Raw genomic sequence first — 24,528 nt, forward strand, 5'->3', positions numbered from 1 at the left:
TTTCAATTTTTCGACCTGGATTGCCGGGTTGACGGGCTTTTGCTTTATTTCGGCCTAGATATATATATATCTCCTGATCTATACACTTCCCGGTTCTTGGATAGGACGCTCTCTCACCGTCTCCTACGGTATCTGTGTCAGTAAAAGCGTAGTCGCTTTGTCGACCATGTGACTGCTTGTGCGTCTGGACAGTGGAACCATAAAAGAATACTAGAAAGCGGCGCACATCCTAAGGGGCGTCGACAATAACGCCTGCATGGTACTTTATGTGCGATGACAGGACACTGTGCATTGCGCAATGCGCCACCCTCAAGCGCCGAAAAACTTTTGCACAATGTTTGGTCGTGTTTGAATCTGACTCGTTGAAAACAAAGCGCGAGAGAGAGAAGTAAAAAAAAAAAGACAGTCTACAAGGATCTCCACAAGCAGATCCGCTGTCGGCCGGACCTGGACCTGTGCTTGACTCAAAAACTCCTCCAGTGGGAATCAGGAGGATGATATGTACATGGCCAACACTCTGTAATATGCCTTCGGCACTCCCAACGCTAAGGAAATGGCTCCTCCTTGGGGCGATTTGATCTCGCTCTGGTATCTATGCAAATACATGTGTCAAACTCGTGTCGTCGTTGATGAAATGCTGTATCGTGTGCGCTGCGTCATGTCTCCTCCTCGTGGGGGAGTGCAAGGAACGAAGTAATGAGGCAACCGGTCCGTCATAATGCAGTCCGAATCCCCGCACCCTCCTGCGCGTCTATCGGAAGCCATTGCCTGGGCTTTCCTAGAAGTCCCAGTCAAAGGTCCGGTTGGTGGAGACGTAGCGGTTGGCCTTCTTGCCAGGCACCGGTTTCTCCTCAGGCTGGTCGTCGTTGCCAAACATCCATTCCCGGTTCGAGCCCTTGCCACCACCCATGCCGTCGCCGCCAATGGCAATGCCTCGCTGCTCAAGGCCTGCCGCGGTCTGGCCCTTGCCACCGCCCATCCCATTACCTGCAATCGCAATACCACGCTCGGGCTTGTTCTCCTTTTGTGCAGGAGACGTATCATAGCTGGACCAGTTGGCGTCCATCATCTTGACGGCTTTCTTGCGATCATCGCTGATGGTCTGCGGCTTGGTCGGCTTCTGTGCAGGAGAGTTGTCGTTCATGTCAAAGTGGGGCGCAAAGTCCCGACCGCGGTCCTTGAGGTTGGTGACGGCACCAAGTGCCTGCTTTTCGGGCTCGGCAGGCGCGTCACGGCCCTCCTCGTCGTACAAGTTGTTCTGGTAGAGGCTGAGCTTCTTGTTGTGCAGAGCACCGCGAGGGCCATCCTTGCGAGGCTCGGCACTCTCAGGGCCGTCGTCCACAAACTCAAAGTGAGTCTCGGCGTCCTTGCGAGGCTTGTTTCCTTGGGGCGGTCGAATCGGGCTCTCATGGTCGCCGGCCTCGAGACCCCAGTGTCGGACCTCTTGCGCACGCATGGCTTTGGCCTTGGGCTTGGCAGGGGTGACAAAGTCCTCGAAATCCCACTGGCTGGTGTGCTTGGTCTTCTTGGGGTTGGGGTTGGAGATGTTCTCGACCGCATCTGAAGGGTCCGTGGCATCGCCAAACTCAAAGTGATTGAACTTGGCAGGGTGAGGTCGGTAAAAGCGGTTCGGGGAGCTCTCGTTGGAGTCGGACTCCTCATGGTCCTCGTTCTCGTCAAAGAGTCTCTGAGCCTGGAAGTTCTTGCCAGCGCCGATCTTGGGCGCAACCGCTCTGGTCGACGACTCTGAGCGGTCCCGACCCGCGCTGGGTGAGCCGGGCTCGTCGCCAAGAATCTCGGTGAAGCTACGCTGCCGGGGCCGAGTACCTCCAGCCTTGGGAGAGATGATGGATTCTATGCTCTGATCCTCCTCGGGCTTGTGGGCAAAGAGCTCGTGCGGGTCGCGAATGGGCCGGTTGCCAGCGGTGCGTGCTCGGACAGGCAGATCGTGGGAGTTGTCCGAGGCGGGGAGTTGCTGCGCGGACGAGGCGATGAGGCGAATCTGCTCAGTGCTGTCGCGTATCGGCCAGTTGCGGCCAGACTTGCCAATAACGTCGCATTGCTTGAGCAGGCCACCCTGGTCCCACGACTGACGGATTTGGAGAATCTTGCCCTGTGAGTCGAAGGTGACAACGTGGGTCTGGAGGTTTGTGCAAGTCAGTACAAGCTCGGCACGGGCTGGCTTACAACAGAAAAGGAAAGTCCACGGATGGATGGCCAGGCGCGAGTGGTGGTTCGACTTACAATGGGGAGGTGGACAGTGCGGTCAGAGAGGAAGTTGTCGTCGAGGCCAGGGAGGTAAGCACCGCCACTGGTCAGGAACTTGAGGGTTGTGTCCACCTCGATGACGACGGCATCGTGGCCTTCGACGACAGTCAGGGCTTCCTGCTTGTCTCTCTGGAGCTTGTTGGCCGTGAGCTTGAAGTGCTCCGAGATTTTGTCGACACCCTTGAAGACAGTGCCCGTGGTGACGTAGACAAGGCTGGCGTCCGGGGCGAGCAGATCTGGGTGCGGCGCAGCGAGGAACTGCTTGTACGCGTCGGCCAGGGCCATGGCGAAAGTAATGCGAAAGGCGACGAAGGGGTGAATGTTGGTGTGGCGAGGAAGCACGCGTGGCAAGGACTGGTGGTCGAATTAGGGAGGGGTAGAAAAGAAAAGTGTCGCCAGCGCGCGCGCGGAAGAGAGAGAGGGAGAGTGGGAGAGAGAGAGGGGTGGTGGGTGGGTGGAAGGAGAGGCAGTCGTCGAGGTTGGCTGGGTGTGATGACGAGATGGTCGTGGTCAAGAGAATGTCTGGGGCGATGGAGGAGCTTGTGATGGAAGGAAAAAGGATGGAGAAGGACGACAGCACCCGGGGCGAAGCAGGCAAGCGAGCGAGAGGGTGGTTGAGACACTGAAACGTCAAACAATAACAAAGGAGCGCAAGCTGCCAGGACCCTGGTGGAGTGGGCCAGGCAGTGAGGCACAATGCGGGCAGGGGGGTCAGTCGATGAAGGGGGCGAAGGAGGGAGAGAAGAAGCCCTTATTACTGCGTAGAGGGCGACCAGACACACACCAACTCGAGCATTGATTGATTGATTGGCGCCATGCCATTCGTGGATGCGCGGAGGGAGGTGCATTCCACAGCAGACAGGACGGGACATGCGTACCTTCAAAGTCACGTAAGTACGTACTTTGCATCGCAGCACCAGTGCGTGACGAAGTCATCAAGCGTGCGTGCAGTAGCTCTCTCTGGCCCCAACTTACCTCGAGGTACTTTGCGTAGCCCATGCAGGCAGCCTGAAGGTCGCACCGGGGGCTCGGACGGCCTGGGGGGGATCGAGCCCCGATCCACCTGCCATCGCCAGCTGCAGGAACAGACCCAGTCCGGCCCCCGCTAACACTGTTAGCATCAGACGAAGGCGGCACCGTCTGTCCATCTGTCTGTAGCAAGGCGCCCCGAGGTAATCAAGGAGCCCATCATTCCCAGCGGGCAGGGAGGCCGGTGTCACTCTGTATGTACCTAGGTAGTCTTGGTGGTGCACTGGCACATGTTTGAAGCTCTGCGTACTTAAAATAGGGACATCTTGTCAGTTGGCACGGCTGGGCTGGGCACTCGATGACCAACGCTGGTCCGAGAAGGATCTTGCAGTCTTGGCTACATGGCCCTGCACGGCAGCACATTTGGTTGCCATTCACAGACGACCGGGGTAGAAGCCCTACGGCCATGTCCGGGTAATATATACATGACAGAAACGAGTGGGCAGCCCTTGACTAATCAGGACGCCGCCCGTGAAATTGTTCTGAATGTCTTCCTCCTCTCCCCAAAAAGGCATAAAGTGGGCCCGTCTCCTATTGGCCCCAGGCGTCGAAACATGCCCAAGTTGGGAATCGTTTGTTTCACCCCGGCCCAAGTGAGGTTTCAGGTCCTGCCCAGGCATCTCTTCATGGCCGAAACCCTGAGACTAATCAGATGTGCCCTTCTGCCGAGAGCAAACTTCTGATGTGTCATGCGACTCGTCGTGCCCAGCCAATACAAATACAAATGAAAATAAAAATAAAAATAAAAAATAAAATAAAACAAAGTCGTGCAAGGCAGCTCTGTTTCCCACCAACAGCATCAACCCGCGGCGTCGCATGTTTGCCTGTCGCACGACCACATCCACCGCTGACCGAGTGACCGTCGTCCTCGTCCCACCCGCTGCACTCGGCGCGCGCACCAGCCTGCCTAGTCGCAGCGCCACATCTGAGCGTCGTTCGACAGTCTCCCAACCTTCGAGGTCAACTTTGTATTTGAACGAGCTGTCCCCGCTGGCCCTGTCGATCTCCCGGATCTATTCCTCTCAGTCCTGGGTTGAGCATCACCAGCCCAACAACCACTCCACTCCACTCCCCTTTCTTCTCTTCCTGCCCATTCCTTGCTGAGCAAGACGGCGCTGTGCGCGTTTCCAACTCATCTTTGATAGACTTTCCAACCATCCTCCGCCATATTCAGCTCGCCTCCGCTCCCAGGTTGTCTTGTGCCCTGCTGCGAGACTCAAAATCCCAACTCATCATCTTCAATTATCCCATCGATATCTCCCCACTCCGTCTTACAAGAGTGCCGTTACATACACACGAACCACTTCAACCACCATGCACATCCCTACTCAACTCGTCTCGGCCCTCCAGCTCGACCGCCCCCAGGTCCACTCGCGCAAACACCATCATGTCTACAACGGCTCCGGCCGGCTGCCGCTCGCGACGTGGGTCCGGTCCCCGACCATCATCACCCTTGATGACCCGACCGACCCGGCCCACTGCGACATCAACCACATTCTCGTCTACGAGGTCGTCCTCTACTTCGGCAGCAACCGCGCCTGCACAATATACCGCTCCCGCGCAGACTTTGAGCGCCTGCGTCAGACAATTACCCCATGGAAGACGGGCCCGCCCCAATGCATCCCGCGCGACCACAACGATGCTGCGGTGCTGCACCAGCTTCTGCGCGAGGCTTTGCTCCACCGGCCGCGGGACTGTGCGCTCGAGTATTTCCTGCGACGGCGCATGGAGGATTGCGGTGGGCATCGGTGTTGAGAAGGACGCGAGCGTGGCGTCCTTTTTGGTCCATCCCGGGGCAGAGCGCGCGTAGTGTCACCCTCGGATACTTTCTGTTCAGTTACCTTTTTTTGTATTCTCACCACTTTCTCCGGATTATCGCACAGTGGCTGCTGTGCGTGCGTCCTACGTACGAAGACCATGATTTCATTTATCGCGCCCATAGCCTCATATATCCCACCTCACTCGGCGCACCCAGCGCAAGATTGGAGTTAGCTTGAAATTGCAATTGCATCTCTCTTCACTTCTCAAACCCTGAAAAAGGCCCACGAAAAAGTAGCAGTAGTCAAGCCTGTGGTCATTTACTATTGGTCGCTTCCACTCTGCGCTTATGCGCACAGCTGTGCGGGTGCAAGAGCCAGAGTCGCATCGTGGTTGTGCTTCTGTGTCGTGCGATAGTAGTCCCACTGAGCAGCTCAAGCGGACCCTCCTCCCCCTGGCCGGATGACGCAAGCGGATTGTAGTTACCCGGCGCGAGGGTGGAATGCAGTGAGGCTCCGGGCCAGGCTCCAGGCCAAATGCCTGCCTGCACTGCACCACGCCTTGGGGGCGGGGAGCTATTTCGAGACAGCCCGAGTGTGACAGGCTGGACAGGCTCGATAACTCAGCAATCAATCAGGACTCGTGCAGGGTTGCGTGGCCCGCCCACCGCGCGCGCCGCCGCGCCAGCGCAGCAGCTCCAGGCGGGCCCGCCCAAGGCTGTTGTCATCACTGCCTCAGCCTTTAGACTCAGGCCACGCCACGGAACCGGAGTTGGCCTAATCACACCCAGACCTCACTGCTTGCGAGTCCATTCGACAATCCTGTGCAGCCAACAATCCTGCAGCCTGCTCCATCAATCACCCACGACAGCCTGTGGCACGTCCCGGGCATTCCACGTTTCCTGCTCTATCCGTAGCAGCACAAAGATTGTCGCCGCGCCGCAGCTCCAGCCTGGTTGACTCCCACAGCTACCCGTAGACCCTCGAGCTTCAGTTGCTTGCCATCAACCACCATCGCGATAAGTCTCTACCACGAAACAGTCTCCTGGGCCGAACCATACCTCTATCCGTCCTCTCGAGCCCTCCGCACGTGCCCATCTGGGTTGCCATAAGCTCGGCCGCGCTGCTATGCCCGCTGAGGCCGCCACACCTACACCGAGACCATGAGGGTGAGCAGCGCTCTCCGGGCGGCAGCCCCGTCATGGGCCGTTGCCATCCTGATGCTCGCCGGTCTCGCACCGGTCACGGCAAAGGACGAGCCCACCATCGAAGCCCACGAGTTCGACAGCCTGCCGAGTGGGCTCTACTACTTCCCGGGCTCCAACGTCATCATGTTCCAGGAGAGCCGGGACGGCACGGTCTGGCGGTCCGAGAATGGTGGCTCGTCCTGGGAGAAGCCCAAGGGCGTTGACCAGAAGGAGGCTCTCGTCTTCGTGCCCCACGAGTTCGACCCCAATCGCGCCTACATCCTGACCGAAGGCAAAGAACACTGGCAGACAAAAGACAAGGGCAAGAGCTGGGACAAGTTCAATACTGGCGTGCACACCAGCCAGCTGCGCAAGTACGGCTGGCTGGTATTCAATGCCGGCAACCCGGACCACATCATCTTCCACGGCATGGAGTGCGAGAGCATATTCTGCTCCGGCGTGGTCGTCTACACCACCGACGGGTTCGAGAAGCCGGGCAAGTACCTCCGCGAAGACGCCGACGACTGCTGGTGGGCCAAGAGCTCGGAGCTCTTCACTACCGGCAAGAAGGAGGAGGATGACAACAGGGTCATGTGCATCGTCAACGACTCCTTCTTCTCTGGCAAGGAGGCCAACCACCTCGTCATGTCCGATGACTTCTTCCGCGAGAAGGACGACGGCTCAATCAGTGAATTTGAGCCCGGCATCAACAGCGGCGAGACAGTCGAGGGTGTGCTCAACCTGGTCACCGTCAAGAAGTACCTTTTGGTGGCGACGACGTCGAAGAACACCGACGAGATGGCACTCTTTGTGACCCAGGACACCCATGAGTGGCACCGCGCCGTCTTCCCCTCTGATCACAAAGTCAGCCAACGAGGCTACACCGTGCTCGAGAGCACCAACTACAGTGTCCAGATCGACGTCATGAGCGGTTCTCGTGTGTCTCAGCCAATGGGAAGCCTGTTCTCGAGCAATTCCAACGGCACATACTTTACACAGAGTGCTGAGCACACCAACCGTAACCATGAGGGCAACGTCGACTTCGAAAAGGTTTCGACAATACAAGGCGTTTTCCTCGTCAACCAGGTTGATAACTGGGAGGAAGTCTTGGAGGAGGCAAATGAGAAGAAGAAGATCAAGACCAAGATCACCTTCGACGATGGCAGAACCTTTGAAAAGATCACCGCCGGCGACGACGAGATCCACCTGCACTCGGTGACCGAACTGCATAATCTCGGTGCCGTGTTCTCCAGCCCAGCGCCTGGCCTCGTGATGGGCAATGGCAACACAGGAAAGTATCTCGACAAATACGAGGATTCCAACCTCTACATCTCCGACGATGGCGGTCGCACCTGGGTAAAGGGTCCAAAAGGCCCACACAAGTACGAGTTTGGCGACCAAGGCTCGATCTTGATTGCAGTAGAAGATCGCGAGAACGGCGCCGTTGGCGAAGTCAAGTACTCTCTGGACCACGGTCTCGAGTGGAAGACGGTTTCGCTGCCCAAGGACATCAAAATCACCCCGTGGGTTCTGACAACCACCCAAGATTCGACTTCTCTCAAGTTCATCCTCACTGGTTGGTCCGGCAAGGACAAGAGCCCCGACAAGTTTTACGCCATCTCCATCGACTTCGAGGGCCTCCACGAGGACAAATGCTCCGATGACGATATGGAGACGTGGACTGCCCGCTTGGACAAGGACGACAAGCCCGGCTGCATCATGGGTCACACTCAGACCTACCGGCGCAGGAAGAAGAAGGCTGAGTGCTTCATCAAGTCCGAGTTCAATCTGGCCGAGCCTGACGGCGAGGCTTGCACCTGTTCCGACGCAGACTTCGAGTGTGACTTTAACTTTAAACTTGACGGGAAGGAGTGCAAGCCCGTGGGTCCCGTGAAGGCTCCCAAGGACGCTTGCAAGAGTGGCAAGGATGACGAAACATTCATGGGTTCTTCCAGGTGGCGTCTCATCCCTGGTGATAGGTGCAAGCGCGGAGACGGGGAGCAAAAGGACAAGGAGAAGGAGTGGAAGTGCGCCGATGCTCAGACACCGCCAAGCACACCGGGCAGCGGCGAGGTCGATCACGAGGTCAAGTTGTTTGAGGGTGACTTCAACGGCATTGAGAAGCACTATCTGGAGCGCGGCGAGTCGAGCTCGTCAGACGACGAGACCATCATCGCCAGACCTTACAAGTGGACAGCCAAAGGGCTCGAGAACTTAGGCGACATCGTCATTACTCACGACTCTGGCAAGACATGGAAGAAGCCCGAGGCGCTCAAGGACGTTTCCGTCGCCTACATCGCCCCGCACCCGTACGTCAAGGACATGGTCTTCTTCATCACAAGAAAAGGAAAGGTCTATTACAGTCCCGATCGTGGCCACCGATTCGACTCGTTTGAGCCGCCTGTGCCGCTGGATTCGCTGCAATACGGCCCACCCCTGGCTTTCCACCCAGATCGCAAGGACTGGCTCATCTGGCATGGGCAAAAGTGTACCGGCAAGGACAACTGCTACAAAGAAGCCGCCTTGTCGACCGACCGAGGTGACAACTGGAAGACGATCCAGCGATACGTGCACCGTTGCGAGTTCACGGGTAACTCGGCCTACAACTTCCGCAACGAGTCGCAGATTGTCTGCCTTGCCAACAAGCGGGAGGACAATGATGAGGGCGGTCCTCTCCAGCTTCTTTACACGGACGACATCTCCAAGTACGACATGAAGGTCGCTCTCGACGACGTCAAGGAGTTTGCCACCATGGCAGAGTTCATCCTCGTAGCCGCTGAGAACAAGACGTCAGGTGACCTTGCCGCATACGCCAGCATGAACGGCAGGGATTATGCCCCGACTCAGTTTCCTTACAACTTCAAGGTCCCGCACACCAGCGCTTACACAGTTCTGGATAGCTCGACACATGCGGTCAACCTCTTTGTCTTGACTGGGTCCAGTGACGGACGCAACTACGGCAGCATTCTGAAGAGTAATTCTAATGGAACCTCTTACGTGCTGAGTGCGCCCGAAGTCAACTGCGACAAGGACTTCTATGTCGACTTTGAGAAGATGATGGGTCTCGAAGGTGTCGTGCTCATCAACACGGTCGAGAACGCAGAAGATGATTCTGCCAAGAAGCGTCTGCAGACCAAGATCAGCCACAACGACGGCGCCGAATGGGACTTCCTGCCCCCACCGGCCAAGGACAAGGAGGGCAAGTCTTTCAGCTGCTCGAGCAGCAAGGGCGATGAGTCGTGTGCGCTGCACATCCACGGCTACACGGAGCGCATTGACCGCGCAAAGACGTACTCGTCCGAGTCCGCTGTGGGAATCATGTGTGGTGTTGGCAATGTCGGTCCCATGCTCGGAGATCCCGAGGATGCCGATACTTTCATGACAGTTGACGGGGGCCTTCACTGGAAACACGTCAAGAAGGGGCGGTGGATGTGGGCCTTCGGTGATCAGGGCGGCCTTGTCGTCCTCGCTCAGCGCGAGGAGAAGACCAAAATTGTTTCGTACACGACTGATCAGGGCGAGACGTGGACAGACTACAAGTTTACGGACGACGAGGTTGTCATCTCTGACGTGACCACTGTCCGATCTGGATCGTCGCGGAACTTCGTCGTCTGGGGTGTCAAGGGCAAGGAGCTGTTTGCTGCCAACATTGACTTCTCCGGACTTACCGACACCGAGTGCAAGCAGGACGAGGATCCGGTCAAGTCGGACTATGAAGTCTGGTCGCCCGAACATCCCATGCAGCCCAACGGGTGCCTGTTTGGCCACAAGAACATGTTTCTGCGCAAGAAGAAGGACCGGAAGTGCTACAATGGCAAGAAGCTGAAGTACCTGTACAACGTCGAGAACTGCGAGTGTACTCGACAGGACTTTGAGTGGTAAGTCTGAGAGGCGTGATGTTTGCGCCAAGAATGCATGCTGACTCGATTCACAGCGACTACAACTTCGAGCTCAACTCTCACCGATACTGCGAGAAGGTGGAGGGCCTTCCGACCATCTCCAAGGAAGAGTACTGCAGTGCTCACCCTGACGCCACCGAGTTCTACGAGCCTAGTGGCTTCCGCCGCATCCCCCTCACCACCTGCAAAGGCGGCCTGGAGATGGACAAGACGCAGCAGGTGTACCCATGTCCAGGTCACGAGGAGGAGTTTGAGAAGGCGCACGGCGTCTCTGGCGTTGCCATCTTCTTCGCCGTCGTCATCCCCTTTATCCTCGCCGGCGGCGTGGGCTGGTACGTCCGCAAGCACTGGCGCGGCAATTTCGGCCAGATCCGGCTGGGCGAGACGAATCCGCTGGACAACGACTCGCCGATTGTCAAGTATCCCATCATTGTGGTCTCGGCTGCCGTGGCCGTGGTCGGCGCCATGCCCCTGCTCATCGGCAGCCTCTGGCGCACCGTCAGCTCGACGCTCGGCAACCTCAGCGGCCGCTCCAGCGGCGGTGGCAACTACAGCTGGCTACGGGGCTCCGGTGGTGGCGGGCAGCGCAGGTTCACGACCAGGGACAGCTTCGCGCGCCGCGGCGGCGATTACGCGATTGTCGACGATGTTGAGGGTGAGCTCCTCGGCGATGACAGCGATGAGGATGTCTAAAAAATAAAAAAAAAAGGGTTGGATGCGGGGGATGTAGCTGTTATTGTAACTATATGGCCGAAATGTCGAGCCTGGGCCATCTCGAGAGAGAAAGCCGGTCTTTGGAGCCCGGTGGGTGTGGGCGGTTTGCTCGGCCGCGTGTGAGCGAGGAATAGCCAAGATATAGGATTATACAAGATTATTTCGTTTCACTTTTTTTTTTTCCTATATCCTCTTCCACAGTATCACCCAGCTGGTGAGGACGACAAAAGTCTAGACAAGGTTGCGAGCAGTTGAAGCTCAAGAAACCAGCGCCGCGCCATGTAACCTCACTTGTCCGCGATATTGTTGTTATCATTTGTATATACTTGTCCACTTCTGGGGTTAGACTTTTCGCAACGATAGCTCTTTTCGGGGAGCTATTGCGGAATTGCCTCGTGCCCCCCAGAGGGTCCTGTATGTACCTGACTCGTTTTACGGCATCATTGTTGTCGTCGCCGCCGCCGTGGCTCCTTCTAGGGGTCTTTTCTGGGTAAGTCTTTTTTGACCCCCCCCCTCCCCCTTTCGCGCTCCTTTACTCCCGTCTCTTTTCGATCCCGATCCGCCCACCACCTTCTAGCGATTCCTCCCGCGCCCGCTCGAGAGACGTGGAAAGACGGAGGTGTAGGGAAAGACGGAGGAAGCTCGTCGATGGGTCCTGCCTGCGCCCTGTCCTGGCTCACTCGCTCACTCACCTGAGCGGGTGATTGTGGACTGTCGCGGGTGGGGGAGGGGGGTGGATGATGGGGGATAATGAAAATGGGGGTCAAATGCTGCTGAGAATGCTGCTGTGAAACGAACTACGCGAGAAGAAGAAAAAATGTTAATTGAGACTACGGGTGCGGGTATGATCTGGCTGGAGTTGATGATTTATTGTTTCTTTTTTTGATGGTTTCTGCCATTCTTTCTGTCTTTTGGCCTCGTTCTCTCCACCTTTATACACCCTCCGTCTTGACTGATGTTTTGTTCCCGTTGGAGAGAGGGGTGAGCGAATGGAAAGGCACCCCACGGAGATATTCTGAGGCTTTTGGCCGGGTCGGACAGACAGGGAAGGAAGGGAGGAGAGAGCCACAGCATAGCACACGGGCGGCTGAGTGGAGTCAAGTCTGGGTAGACGCTTAAGGTGGGCTGACAGGCGAGTGACGGCAAACATCATCATGATGGTGCTAAACAAAATATCTTGGCAGATGCTGCTGACGACGGCGACTGCACCCAGTTTCAGGCATGCAGAAATTGGAGCACGCCCCCCCGCGCCCTCAGGGTCTTTGGTCGTCGAACCTTGGGGCTAAAACACACCACGCCGTTGAAGGTGCACGGTCTTCCAAGCGGCACGGACGCGAGGTAATAGAGAATCGTCCGTTGGTGAGAACGCCTCTTCATTGCTGGAAGAGCCCGATGAGCTGATAAGGGTTCCCTCTGACAAGCCATATCCCTGCTTCGGTTTTTTTGCTCCGCACGGCCGGGCTGGGGCGAGGAAGCAGGGTCTACCATGCTTCCACCAAACCTCGGTACCCTCTCTTGTCGTGGGGTCCGATGAGGGTCCAGCATGAGTCGGGGCTGCCGTTGACATACGAGGCCACGTGGACGATTGCTGGGATGGTGGTCGTTATTGAGTTGAGCCTTTAGGCGATTGTATTGCAACATGTTATCTACAGAACCGACCCAGACCTGTCTCCTCTTACACGGTTGCCGCCAGGACGGCGTTTCTGTGGGTCCTCCTTGGGCAAGTAGCTCTTTGATATGACGGGTGAAATAAATACACAGAAGAAGCGAGATGGTTTTGAGCAAAGATGCAGAACGCCTAGCAGTGCCGCGTGAAGGAAAGAAATAAAATCGCTAAAGTTTCAAAAAGGTTCCGCCCTCCGGAGGCTGAGCTAGGTATAGGCGCATGTCCCGCTCCAAGCTCCCAGTCGTGAAGGAAAAGAGAAAACACGTAGATAAAGTGGCACAGTTGGGCAATCTGCGTCGTGCTGATTGTGCAATATGCTCCGTCGTTTTGTCACACAAAGGAAAATGCCTTTCGTCATAGCGATGGGGCCGATTGCCGCCAACGACAAAACAGGTCGAGCTTGCTCTCTCAGGAACGTCGCACCTTCTTCCACAATCGCTTCATTGGTCCGCCTTCTGCAGGAGTAGGGCCCAGTTCCTGGTCGATTTCGGCAAAGATCTTGTCGATGCTCTCTTTGTGGAGATCGCGGGCCTGGCTTGTGGGAGGGGCGAGCTCCCAGCGCGACTGTGTCATGGCTCGGGAATGCCGCCATGCAGGCTGCTCTTTGGGTGCAGGCTGCCATCCGTACATCTGATCTTCTTGTGCGCGGAGATCCGGACGCGTCAAGGTCATGCGAAGCGTCATCTCCCGAGAGTGTGCCGGGGCATGCAGATACCCGTCCGAAAGTTTGAACTGCTTCTCGTCAAAGTCGAATGGCAGCTCCAGTGCCTGTATAGAGTCCTTGTCGAGAATCTGCGGCGTCTTGGGCGATTCTGAGTCGGGCATGGAGAGGTCTTCGCTATACGTAGACGATCGGTCGTCGGACAGGAATGTCTTCAACTTGTCCGCTTCGTCAGACACAAGATGACGGGACAGGCGGGTCGATGTCCGCCTAGGCATGGCATTGGCTGCCTCTACAGAAGGGAAACCAAACTCGACAGCCTCGTCAAACTTTTGAGGCGAGGCGAGGTATACTCTCAACTTCGCGCGAGCCTCGGGGTCCTGGTAGTGGGCAGCAGCGACATCAATCGAGGCCACCGAGGCCTTGGCACTGTGCCGAGGTCCCATGATGGAGAAGGCCCGGGACCTTCGGCGACCATGCTGGGTGCCCTGAACAGGACTTGCTGATCTTGTGTCTACGGGGCCATATGACTCTCCCGTTGGGGGCCGAAACGAGGTTATCGATGATCGGCTGAATGACATTTTCGTGAGGGAAAGCCCTCTCCGAAAGGGGTGTGACTCTCGCTTGGACAGTGATGAAACGGATCTGGGTACCACTTGAGGATCTTCGACGGCGAAGCGGAGATCGAGCTCGTCGTCCTCATCAAACCACCTGAAGCTGTCCCCCAACGGTTCTTGCTCGGCTTGGTGGTCCGTCTTGGTCGATGTGGAGGCCATGTTTGTTGCGACTGCTGCCATGATGGGAGCTTCTTGCGAGGCGTGGTCTGGGGTGGGATTCTTGTTTCGTCGCTGGCCTAGGCGGCAAAGGGCCTCGTCGGCAGCATCCAACAGTACGCTTTGGCGAAGCTGTCTGGCCAGCAGAAGCTGCTCCTCACGGGTGAGGTGCTTCTCCCGAATCTTTGCTGGAAGATTGGCGAGTACCAAAAAGTCTGAGGGACCCTGGAAGTCCGGCTTGACTGGCAGGGGAGAAGTGACGGGTCGTTCCTGCGAATAGTCACGCCCTATGTCGAGCTCGGCAGCTCGGGATCGGAAGTTGTGAAGATCGAAAGCAGCGGCCCAGCTGCGCGTGTCAGTGGTGGAGAGGAGGCGGGCGGAAGTGCCTGCTGGTCGAGGCACTCGGTTTACCTCGGCCTTCAGGAATTTGCCGGAAGACTGAGCAAGGCGGAGTCGTTCGGCGGAGGAGAAGAACTATAGAGAGGCGGCCAAAGGCACCATATCTTAGCCACAGGGAACTCTAGCTCTAGGCAGAGACAATGATCACAATAAGACTACCACCACTCGAGAAGGCAGAACGAGAATGAGTAGCGGGGACGGCGAGGAGAAGGGAAGTCTCGCGAGACGGAACGAGAAGTTTGGACGACGAGGGGGGAAGGAATGCAAGGCCGGCTGCGGGTATATCTCTCTGGGAACTGGTGCTGGCCTGTGGGCAGGGCCATGGCATGGCTCTCGTCTCTTGTGTCGAGCACGCCCCTTGCCCTGAATGCGGGCCACCCCGGCCTATCGCAAGGGGGAGTGGGGGAAGGAGCTCCTGTCGAGGCCTGTCACCGCTGCTGTCACTCGTGCCTTCCCTGTCGCTGCTGAGGGCAAGGGTCTGCACGCACAACCAGCGGTTCCTGCTCGACTTCCAGGGTTGTTCCAACAGCCATGCTCGAGCACGCCTGATGGATGGACCCGGGCCAGCTCTCGACCAAGAAAGAGACTGTCGATGCGATTCCCTGGACGAGGGAGAAACACAACAGCAGCAGGAACAATGCCCCCACGATTCGATCCGCCTCAATCAGTGATGGGCGGCGGCGGACCGCGGACGGCGCACTTGCAGCCAAGGTGCCTGCATGTTGTTCGCAGGCCGGCCCACGCAATGCGTGCTGCAGGAGGAGCACCGCCCCAGCTTGGGGGTCAGGCCAGCATGGGAGGGGGGGATGTGCCTGCGCGTGCATCTGGGCCAATGGCCCAACGCTGGCTGCTGCTGCAGGGGCAGTCTCTGCGCTGCATGTTCGTTCGCGTTGTGGGCGCATTCCAATGAATTGCTTCGTCACCGTTGTGCAGGCTGCAGGTCCTGCAGCTCCTCCAGGGCGGCTGGTCTCAGGAGCGACGCCTCTTGCGCACCCGTCGCTTCGCGCAGGCCCCGACGAGCGGGCACTAGCCCTAGCTTTGCCAATAGTCAGGCACAGACCCCTCTCGTCCTCCTTCTTTGGGCTTTGGTCCTCACGCCGGTCCACGGGACGCTGGAGATGCTGAGCCGCCCTGCCCACAACATGCCTGACCCGCCTGTCCGGAATCATGTATAAAGCCGCAGTGGGGGAGAGGGGGGAGCTTGCAGCTCTTTCGTCTGTTGTGGGCTGGTCTGTTGACTCGCCAAACGACAGGATAGCAGTATTGTGGAAACAGGGGGCATGGGGGCTTCAATGGCCATGCGAAACGTCCCCGTGTGAACAACCCGTCGCGAGACCATATTTGAAGTTCCGCAGCCGGGGAATGGCTGTGTCTCGCACACAACTGGCGCGCAAGACACGTGAACCAGATCAGAGGCGTGACGAAGCCGGCGCGGGCAGCTCTGGCAACGATGGCGCTGATAGGCTGCAGATCCAGTCCGCCACTCGGCGAATTGGACAATACCTGCAGCCGGCTCGCCGTTCTCGATCGCCTAGTGGGATGTCGGGACCCAAGGTACAAGACCCGGACAAGGGATTGTGGAATGTCGATAGAGCCAGCAGACTGAAACATGTGTCTCTCCTACCGGAGGATTCTTGAGGGGTCCGAACAATAAAGGAAGAGAAAGGCTCACCTTGCGCTGAATGGCCAGCGGCAGTGCTTCGTATTCCTCCACATCTTGCCTCGTCGGCTCCGTGTGTGGGACAAGAGGCAATGTTTTCGGCGCCCGCTCGCCCTCGCTCATCGTAGCCATCTCCTTATTCGGCGCGCCCCGCGGGAGTGTCCTGGCCGGTCCTCCATTCAATCGGTTGATGCGTCCATCTTGAGTGCCTGATGATTGCTGGGCGCCAGGCAATCCTGGGGTAGTACTGCTGGAATCGCCAGCAGCACCGGCAGGCGCCCTGCTTCCGAATGGGATCCAGCTTCGGAGCATCTGTCCCTTGCGGACGTGAACGTCGTCATCGGGCTCAGGGTTGCTCTTGCAGGTAGCAGGCTGGAGCTGGCGGTGCTGGTCGATCAGTGTCCGGTGGTAGGCGACAGAGCTGGTCAGCTCTTCTGGGGCTTTGTTCTCATGCGCCGTATTGAGTTGTGGATAGTTGTCGTTCCCGGACTCGGTGCCGTGAGGCATCGTGCTTGGTTGGGCCTGGGCACGCTAGGCCGTGCTTACTTGTGCTTAAGCGGCGAGGCTGTCTCTGCTCGAGCTGCAGGTATTCGCGCTAAAGATTCCTGAGTCGCAGAAGCAAGAAAAAAAAGGGCACAAAGCCAAGGAGGCTAACAATGCGAGTGAGCAGAGAGACCAGTCGGTGCGGATCCGCCGCGAGGTGTGTGCGATGGCTCAATGTAGATCCGATATATTTGAGCCGTGACGGCAGGGCAGTGGAGCTGAGCCGTCTGTATGGTCGTGCCGTCAGTGTGTCGTGTGCTTCTTCCAGCGATAGGACAAGGACGAAGTCGCAAAAGAAACCAAAGAAGAGCAACAATGATAATCTAGGATCGGCCGGCACTCGAGGTTATGATGAGGATGGATTGCCTGGGCATGCCTGCGCGGCCATCATGGCCAAGATACGGGCCTGGGCCCTTTGGCCACAGGAGAGCGCGGCCGCACTGAAGAAGGCAGTCCTCGGCGCCGTGCAGGGCGGATCTGCTCTCCAGGGTGAGCCGGTGGCAGCATCAGGCACGACGACCTACGGCAAGCTTACAACCCAGGGTGGCAGAGCACGGGGTGGCCTGTGATGACGAGCAAGCCCGGCTACTGGCTCGACCGGGCAGCCCCACGACAGGCGCCCCTGGCATAAGCAGACTGCTCATCCCCCCTGGGATGTGCCGGCTGGTCGAATCAAGCAAGAGATCGCCACTGTGCTGGGAACCACATGAGCGAGGATGCGCGAGGGATACTCGTCTGGAGCTGGACGACTGGCGACGGAGTCCCTGCCGCACTCGTCAACACCCGACACATGAGCCCTGCACGACTGCTGAGCTGCCGAGTCGTGGCCTGGTGGTTCATGTGCTGAAGGGAGGAGAGGAGAGATGAAGGGTTCTGGCGAGCCTGGGGTTCGCCAGCACGGCTCCAGTGTCCGCCCTGGTCGTTCACCCTGGCCTCGGACGGAGAGGCGCCAATGACGGGAAACGGCGCCAGGTTGAGGCTGGCTGGGCGATAATGTTGTGGCATCTCCAAACCGGGGACGGAAGATGTGATATCGGCTGTGCTGGAGGGAGCCTGCTGGGACTGCCTCAGATGAGCTGATGTGATCTGACAGGGTGCTTTGAATATCACTTTATGCCGTCCGTTGCTTCCACCTTGCCATGGCAGCTGCTGACTTGGCTTGCCTGTCTTTTGCTTGGTGTCGGGTCTCTCTCTCTCTCTCTCTCTTTTCCTTCGACATTATGGCCTTACAAAACCCCCCAGCGGATTTGGCTTCCAGAACGGCCACGCGCACTGCACTGGGGGATCCGTCCCATCCATGCCTGCTCGAGAAGCGAGAGCCGACAATCTCCCAGGATCTCCCAGGGTGCAGGCACGCACAGCACCAGTGTGGCAACGATCGGCCCCCAGCGCGGCGCTGTTCCTGACCCGCCCGCTGTCGCGCCCCTGCCAGTCCCCACAGTCCGTGCTCCAGACCAGCCCTGCAGTCTCCAAGACCGACCAGGCACGGGCTCACCACCATTCACAAACACCCGACCTACACTTTGTCCTGTTGTACCTGCGGTGACGATTATGGGGTAATTTACCTCGGCGCCCACTCCGCGTACTCTCCAGTCTCTCCCGCGGGCGTCGCACCGCCTGAACGAGCGACTGGTTCCCAATAGTTCGGTTCATCACGATCGTGATCATGATCATCATCATCATCATTATTTTCTTCTTCTTCTTCCTCCTCCTCCTTCCGCCTCCACCCGCGACAGCGGCACAGCAACGTGGCATTTTGCGCGCGTCATCCTGGATGCACGAAATTAACCTCTTCTCCCCCATGCAGCAAGGCTCGTGTAACCAGTTACCGGCGCCCTGGCTCAGAAGCTTGCAGCATACCGGCCACTCTCTGACGTTGGCTCGTCGATGTGGCGTCGCCATGGGGCCCGCCCGACTCGGGCCTTGCCCTCCTCAGTGCTCAAACTCAACCCCCAAACGCTGGGCGGGAGTTGCCCGCGCCGCCTGTCCTTCGAATGAGGCTCACGGCTGCTGCTGCTGGGGGTGAGGACCTGGTGCGATTAGTTATCCCGAGGCTCTCTCCTGGCCAGGGACTGCTGTACAGACGGCGCGGCGAGCGGTTCGTGCGGTCGTGTAGACCCTCAAACTTCGTCCTTCGTTTTGTTTCTCCCCCCTTTCGAATTTGCCAATCCGTCCTTTGCTCTCAATCGTCAGCTTCTTCGCCGTCGCCACGTGAGTTGTACGGGCCGAGTTGACGCACGTCCTCCCTTTCTGGACACACTCACCCGCTTGATAATAGATCTGGACTGAGCCGGCCAGCATCACTGTGCAGATCTTATCTGGCCGTGTTAATAATTGTCATTGTTCCCAATAGTTGGTCATGATTTCCCGTCTCCCTGTGGACGCAAATCGGGCCAGAGTCGCCCACGGGGCTGTTACGATGCAGGCCACTGTCCAGAATGTTTCCCGGACATTATCATCACCCAGGATTCCCCTGGCAGTCTGCCTGAACCCTGCGGATCACGAAAATGGAGCTCGCGATAATAGCTGGACCCAGTGCGCGCAAGACAGGGTACCTACTTACCAAAGTGAGTAGAGGTAGTGGACGGTCCACAACTGCGAACTCCACACGCTACACACGGTCCACGCACAATGAACGAACGCCAGGTTCATCCGATAACCCCCCATGTCCGAAGAGACTCACCCTGTATCTCCGACGGTCCTTCCTGTACTGTAGTGCTAATTACGTAGTGACATTGCGTCTCACCAAAAAGATCTGGAGAACGTGACATGGTTCGGCGGGTCTGGGCCTTGCCGGGCGCCTCTGGATGAAACCCGGACCGTAATCCACCAGGAAGGGGGCCGCGCGCGGGATAGCGCCAGAAAGTTCCATACAGGCTTCCATCAAGGTCGGCTACCAGCATCCTGGAGATCATCACTTTTCAATAGTGCCGCCAGGTTTGTGTAGGACCGAGTGGTTTCCACTTGCACAATCGGAGCCGCTGTTCTTCCCCTGGCTGCGAGCTGAAATCTTCTGCTTCTGACTGGCATGCCATTTCTTCCCCTGAAGCTTTAGAGACATCAAATCCCACATGTGAGGATTTGGCAGGATTCGGGTTGGTGGCTGTGAAGATGAAAGATGCTATTCTTGGACTGTTTATACAGCGCAATGCCGAGCGTAGATCATGTGAAAGTACCGGATTGTTTGCAAGCATTATGCTCCGAGCTTCAGACCACCGCTTCAGGCTGCCAGACTATTGGGCAAGGCAATATCAAAACCAGGGCCACAAGCGAGACCATCATGTCTGCGATTCCCGCACAGGATCGTAGTACTTGTAGATCTTGCCTTTCTTGTCTCTTCCTTCCTGCGTACCTTGGATCGCTGGTGCTTTCCATGTCGATATGCCCGTGGTCCGATCGTACGTCTCGTAGTCAGAAGCGATCCGCTTCCCACCACCGCCCGGAAGATCGACGACAAACTTTGGAATGAGAAAGCCGGCGGTTCTGCCCGTAATCTGATGCTGGATGTCCAATAGTGTTTGCAGAGGCGTGCGGAATCGTTCCACACCTGTCGTCATGTCACAAAGGTAGACATAGTACTGTGCGAGATTGCCCCAATGGTTGCGTCAGCGTGCTGCAATCTACTATGTTCCCACCTCAAACACACGTCTCGTAAAAAGGGGAAAGGATGGTCTTTACCGGAGTGATGCCCATCCTTGCAAGTTCGTGAATCAGCTCGAGCTGACAATCGACTGTGTCGTTGATGTCCTTGAGCAGCACGGTCTGGTTACGCACAGTCAAGCCGGCATCTCTCAGCATCCTCGCGGCTTTCCGGGTAATCCAGGTTACCTCGTTGGGATGATTGAAGTGTGTGTGCAGAGCCATGTCCTTGCCGGCACGCTTCGCGGCCTCGTTGCATCGCAAGAGTGCTCGGGTCCAGGGGTCACTCAGGTCGGCCAGGCGATGTGGTGCAGCGTTGAGACCTTTGGTCGCGATGCGGAATCGTTCAATGTTGGGCATCGCGATCAGTCTCATGCAGATCTCCTCCAGCTTGACGGGATCGATCATGTACGCGTCGCCGCCAGATACAACAACGTCGCGGATCTCCGGTTTTTCTTCAATGTATGCCAGCGCGTTGCTGATTCTCTCCGCTTGTGGCTTGATTGATGTCTGATAACAAAACCACATTAGGTTAATTGCAAGGTCTACGAAACAGTTGTCATCTCGTGTGGATGGCAAGCCTTGTGGCTTACTATGGCATGTATAAGAACAGTCATGTATGTGTACGAACTCACTTTTTCTGTGACCGTCTCCGTCGCCTCGCTCACAGCGTACCCGCGGGTGCAGAAGCCGCAATAAAGCGGGCATACATCCGTGACTGTGACTTCGTCAGCAGGATTCGGACTCACACGCCGCACGCTTCGCGACATACCAAGGAACAACACCTTATTTGGGTATCTATGAGCCAACCCAGGCACTGGCGAGTCCTTCTTCTCTTCAAGAGAATCCAGCCGCACCTCAGGATGGTCTCTCACGAGGTGAGAGTGCTGAGCCAGAAATTGAAGCGCTATCGGGTCGTTTGCCGGATCGTCCCAGTTGATGCAACTCCACTCATGCGCTCTTTAGACTTGTCAGTTAGGACTGGAACCACAATGTTTGAAGCACATGTTTCGCTGCCACGTACGTCACACGGATTGACATGGATGAGTTTCTGGCGCCGAGAACAGCATCCTGAATGAAGTCTTCACGACTGACCAAAATATCTTTATGGTTTCGCTTCGGCACGTAGTCTGGTAAGACACTTCGAAGATGCTTCTCGAGATTGCCGGTCCATTTGATAGCAGTTGATCCATCCTCGTGTTTGTACTTCCTTGACGTGTAAGTAACCGAGTTCTGGACGGCTTCCGAGTTAGTCAGAGCGCATGCCTGGTGTATGGTGAATCATACCATGTTGCTCCACCAATAGGAGGTGAATTCCTTCTCAGATGTCTCTCTCCAAATGGGAATTTTTCGCCAAAATTCCCTCTCAATGTTGATAACGGCAGTCGGCTGCTGTTGGGCGCCCAGGTCGTGGAAAGTGTGATCAGGCATCGGCGCTAGAGCAGCTCCTGCTTCTGCGGACATTCTTCGGATCCCGCTACTCATATGCCGCGTTTGAGACAGGCCTTGATGCGAAAAGGATGCGGATTGCTTCGATAACGACATCGTGCAAGGCTGGCTTCCTATCAACGGTTTCAAGTCATGGCCAGGTGCCGAGCGACTCCTGTTAGTAGTAGTAAGAAGAAGTCTTGGCCGACTTCCCTGTACAGCCTGAATTTTCATCCTTGAAGAGAATGTGGTAGACAGCATCGCTCCTTAAAGCAAGCAGAAGAGGTCGTTGCGGCAGTTCGAGCCCTCAAGTGAAGTGAGGTTGATGCCGGGTGGAAAACAGTGGAAAAAACTTTTTGGGATCTGGAAAATCCAGAAGGATCTCGTCGCGATGTGCAAAGAGGCATCACACTTATATAGCTCTGCGAAGATGCCGCCGCGGCAGGCGAATCTAGCAAGCAAGATGGTCCCTGTAGATCGAACCCATCGATCAGAACGCAGTAGAAAGGCCGCAATGATTCGACAACACTTGCAATGTCCCTAAGCCCACCCCTTGCGTTCGTATGGCCGGGGATTGACTCACGCCCCAGGTTTGATCCATTGCAAATCATATGCGTTCATGACCGATTGACCGGACCCCATGACAGCTGAGCTTGGGTCAACACATGACGCAAGTATCGCAGAGAAGGGTTTCAAGCCGACGCCCATCTTGGACTTGCCAGACGCATCAGTTAGCTCAGTCACGCCTATGTACCCTGCACGTGTGTTTGCAGATGAGTCTAGCCATACTCACACCAGGTCTTTCGAACCACACTGTCGCGTTAACATTTTCTTCTTCTAGTCACCCCCTGCCTAACATCAGTCCAAGTAAGGAAATCGCCAGTCTGCACATTAGCGTGCCTGGGCAGACTCTTCGAGTAAAGAAGTCCTTGCTTCGACATAAGTCATCCTCTGGAGCTGGCCGCAACTGGGACATTGTCAGCCAGGATCCGTGAAGAATCAATGCCGTCGAGCGTTTGTTGGCGGGGCGCCGATGGTGGTTCAAAGCAGGCTAATATCAAGTCACAGGAAGTCCTCGGCGTGGTCAGCAGATTGGCCATACGCCGAAGCCTGGCAGGTCATTTTGCTGACTGTCATCTGCCTTGCATGTAAGCCAACGACAGGCGGAGTAGTTGGCGACAGCTCTCAATCGAGTGCCGAGCATGAGTGAAACTCCATGTCATGGTGACAGTGGGCCATTGGTTATATCATGCGACGTTTGCTTGATCCTTGCTTCGGCATGGGAGATGAGAGGCTGATTTTCTTGGCGGTTCGACGACTAGCAATCAGTAGTTCTGGGAGCCGGATGTCGTCCGCGGAGAGACGAGCAAGACCTAGGTAGCTGGCGATTATGTAAAGCCGTCGATCTTGGAGCTTTACGTCTCTCGCAGGGATCCCTGTGGTTCAAGACCAGCCCGCGTATAACCCTATCCCAGCAGAATCGGACGATAAAAGCACACACGACCAGCCACCAACTTTGCCGTTAGACATCTGGCCAGCGTCTGCCACAGTCAGGAGAACACAAGACTGAAGTTGATCAGTCACTTTGGCTGGTCGCCGTGTGGGAATCGGGGCCGGAGTGCCCGACAAGAGACTGCAACCCCTGGAACCAACAACGCCACCTGCTTCATGTTTGCCGGGACTGGAGCTCCACGGGCATCACTGCCGCGTACTGATGTTCCCGACCCAGGTCATGCCGTAGGCAAAAGGGATCGCTGGCGGCCCGGGTGTTTGCTGTAGGTTGTGGGTTGTGCTGGATCGGACCGGGTAAAAGCAGCTGCTGGCTGCGTTGTGGGCAAGGTTGGCCCGTGAGCGAATGATCTGGAGAGGCTCGGGAGACGCAGCAGAAGCCAGAGAAAGCTGGCCATGGGTTCGTTGCCTGCCGGAATGGCACACTTGCCACGAGCCACTTGGGCGTCCGCTGACTGGTTATCGAGTGCAGCGAGTTCGTGGCAGGCACGGCCGGCAAGAGTGCCTTGGCTCGTGCAGCCCCAACAGGGAACCGTCTTGGTGGCAAGTAGGGTTCTTCACATACTTGGACACTTCTCGCAATACTCGACTTCGAATTTGCCAGTTCGCTACCTAGGTACTTACTCCGCCCGCACGCTGTTGGCTTCGTGCTTGGACCTGGCATGGAGGACCCACGTGAACAGGCAGACCACTCGGCACAGCATGAGACCGGGCCGGAGCCAACGTTGACCCATGGGATAATCGGTCCAGACCAACGTTGTGGGTGCCTTTTATAGGATGAGTCAACGCACGGGCACATGAGATACGAGTTCGCGTGGCAAGAGACAGTCGCAGCTGCTCCGACAAATCAACTTGGAGCGTCATTCTGCACGTTCCTCACCGCATTGGTCATCTTGAATTCAGACTCGGCGAGGTCGTAGATGAGCTCGCCATAATTGCAGCACGACTTCATGATGGCACTGCGAGGGGTGCAGTCTCGCGTCCTTTGAAAGCCAACACTTCCCTCGACCCTTGAAAATGTAGGACCCTTGATCCCTGACCATGTCTGGAACACTGACACAAAGCCAGCCAACCAACCACGAGTCACATCGCGCAATAATAGTACCCTTCAGGACTTTTTCCACAAAGAGTTCTAGACTCGCACGCCCGCACGAGCGATGTCCCTGGCTTCACGGCAAGTCCGCCGTCCACCTTGGAGCTCGCTCTGAGCCATGACGCGACGGTCCCATGCGGACTAGGATATGCCAGTTGCAGCCAAATGCCGTGGGTGGGAATTTCAGAGATCCAGCATATAATCGTGATCCAAGCCCGGCCCTCCTCATTTCCGCTCGCTGTTTCCTTTCCCCTTGCGGTCGGCGGTGCATATTGTTTGCTCTTGCTGTCAGCTCGTCAGCTA

The 24,528-nt window shown here is 56.9% G+C and overlaps 7 protein-coding genes across 7 annotated transcripts; 3 read left to right on the forward strand and 4 right to left on the reverse strand.

The window, feature by feature from the left end:
• Window positions 1-778: 778 nt before the first annotated feature.
• Window positions 779-2,553, reverse strand: B0I36DRAFT_349280 (uncharacterized protein; the record flags this gene model as incomplete). The annotated part of the gene is made up of 2 exons (XM_046156779.1): window positions 779-2,140; window positions 2,245-2,553. 2 exons carry the CDS (start codon window positions 2,551-2,553, stop codon window positions 779-781), a joined length of 1,671 nt encoding a protein of 556 aa, XP_046012845.1.
• A 2,058-nt stretch (window positions 2,554-4,611) lies between these two features.
• B0I36DRAFT_362903 (uncharacterized protein) lies at window positions 4,612-5,052 on the forward strand (the record flags this gene model as incomplete). The annotated part of the gene is made up of 1 exon (XM_046158725.1): window positions 4,612-5,052. One exon carries the CDS (start codon window positions 4,612-4,614, stop codon window positions 5,050-5,052), a length of 441 nt encoding a protein of 146 aa, XP_046012846.1.
• Window positions 5,053-5,819: 767 nt separating this feature from the next.
• Window positions 5,820-11,024, forward strand: B0I36DRAFT_323318 (vacuolar protein sorting/targeting protein PEP1). The gene is made up of 2 exons (XM_046153956.1): window positions 5,820-10,119; window positions 10,176-11,024. Exons 1-2 carry the CDS (start codon window positions 6,218-6,220, stop codon window positions 10,831-10,833), a joined length of 4,560 nt encoding a protein of 1,519 aa, XP_046012847.1. The 5' UTR covers window positions 5,820-6,217; the 3' UTR covers window positions 10,834-11,024.
• A 1,430-nt stretch (window positions 11,025-12,454) lies between these two features.
• Window positions 12,455-16,982, reverse strand: B0I36DRAFT_323321 (uncharacterized protein). Its single transcript, XM_046153957.1, has 2 exons — window positions 16,026-16,982; window positions 12,455-14,428 (listed from the first exon to the last, which is right to left on the reverse strand). Exons 1-2 carry the CDS (start codon window positions 16,518-16,520, stop codon window positions 12,929-12,931), a joined length of 1,995 nt encoding a protein of 664 aa, XP_046012848.1. The 5' UTR covers window positions 16,521-16,982; the 3' UTR covers window positions 12,455-12,928.
• A 1,219-nt stretch (window positions 16,983-18,201) lies between these two features.
• Window positions 18,202-19,355, forward strand: B0I36DRAFT_323324 (uncharacterized protein). Its single transcript, XM_046153958.1, has one exon. The coding sequence runs from the start codon at window positions 18,223-18,225 to the stop codon at window positions 18,580-18,582; it is 360 nt and encodes a 119-aa protein (XP_046012849.1). The 5' UTR covers window positions 18,202-18,222; the 3' UTR covers window positions 18,583-19,355.
• A 36-nt stretch (window positions 19,356-19,391) lies between these two features.
• On the reverse strand, window positions 19,392-21,883 carry B0I36DRAFT_323326 (uncharacterized protein). The gene is made up of 6 exons (XM_046153959.1): window positions 21,483-21,883; window positions 21,220-21,428; window positions 20,968-21,155; window positions 20,831-20,913; window positions 20,235-20,705; window positions 19,392-20,134 (listed from the first exon to the last, which is right to left on the reverse strand). Exons 1-6 carry the CDS (start codon window positions 21,855-21,857, stop codon window positions 19,835-19,837), a joined length of 1,626 nt encoding a protein of 541 aa, XP_046012850.1. The 5' UTR covers window positions 21,858-21,883; the 3' UTR covers window positions 19,392-19,834.
• A 1,358-nt stretch (window positions 21,884-23,241) lies between these two features.
• Window positions 23,242-24,161, reverse strand: B0I36DRAFT_119360 (uncharacterized protein). The gene has a single exon (XM_046148010.1). It carries the CDS (start codon window positions 23,929-23,931, stop codon window positions 23,290-23,292), a length of 642 nt encoding a protein of 213 aa, XP_046012851.1. The 5' UTR covers window positions 23,932-24,161; the 3' UTR covers window positions 23,242-23,289.
• Between the last annotated feature and the right edge of the window lie 367 nt (window positions 24,162-24,528).

Source organism: Microdochium trichocladiopsis, assembly GCF_020744255.1.
Source record: "Microdochium trichocladiopsis strain MPI-CAGE-CH-0230 chromosome Unknown B0I36scaffold_5, whole genome shotgun sequence".
In the NCBI taxonomy this organism is placed as follows: domain Eukaryota; kingdom Fungi; phylum Ascomycota; class Sordariomycetes; order Xylariales; family Microdochiaceae; genus Microdochium; species Microdochium trichocladiopsis.

Excerpts from the sequence above, each read along its gene's own strand:
- B0I36DRAFT_323318 (XM_046153956.1), top strand. The coding sequence starts at position 6,218 with ATGAGGGTGAGCAGCGCTCTCCGGGCGGCAGCCCCGTCATGGGCCGTT. Across the intron at positions 10,120-10,175 it reads ACTCGACAGGACTTTGAGTG|CGACTACAACTTCGAGCTCA; the intron begins GTAAGTCTGAGA and ends CTCGATTCACAG.
- B0I36DRAFT_323321 (XM_046153957.1), bottom strand. The coding sequence starts at position 16,520 with ATGCCTCACGGCACCGAGTCCGGGAACGACAACTATCCACAACTCAAT. Across the intron at positions 14,429-16,025 it reads CGCTGGCCATTCAGCGCAAG|TTCTTCTCCTCCGCCGAACG; the intron begins GTGAGCCTTTCT and ends GCCTCTCTATAG.
- B0I36DRAFT_323324 (XM_046153958.1), top strand. The coding sequence starts at position 18,223 with ATGATCATCATCATCATCATTATTTTCTTCTTCTTCTTCCTCCTCCTC.
- B0I36DRAFT_323326 (XM_046153959.1), bottom strand. The coding sequence starts at position 21,857 with ATGAAAATTCAGGCTGTACAGGGAAGTCGGCCAAGACTTCTTCTTACT. Across the intron at positions 20,706-20,830 it reads CGGAGACGGTCACAGAAAAA|ACATCAATCAAGCCACAAGC; the intron begins GTGAGTTCGTAC and ends TTTTGTTATCAG. Across the intron at positions 20,135-20,234 it reads CAAGGATGGGCATCACTCCG|TACTATGTCTACCTTTGTGA; the intron begins GTAAAGACCATC and ends AATCTCGCACAG.
- B0I36DRAFT_119360 (XM_046148010.1), bottom strand. The coding sequence starts at position 23,931 with ATGTGCCCGTGCGTTGACTCATCCTATAAAAGGCACCCACAACGTTGG.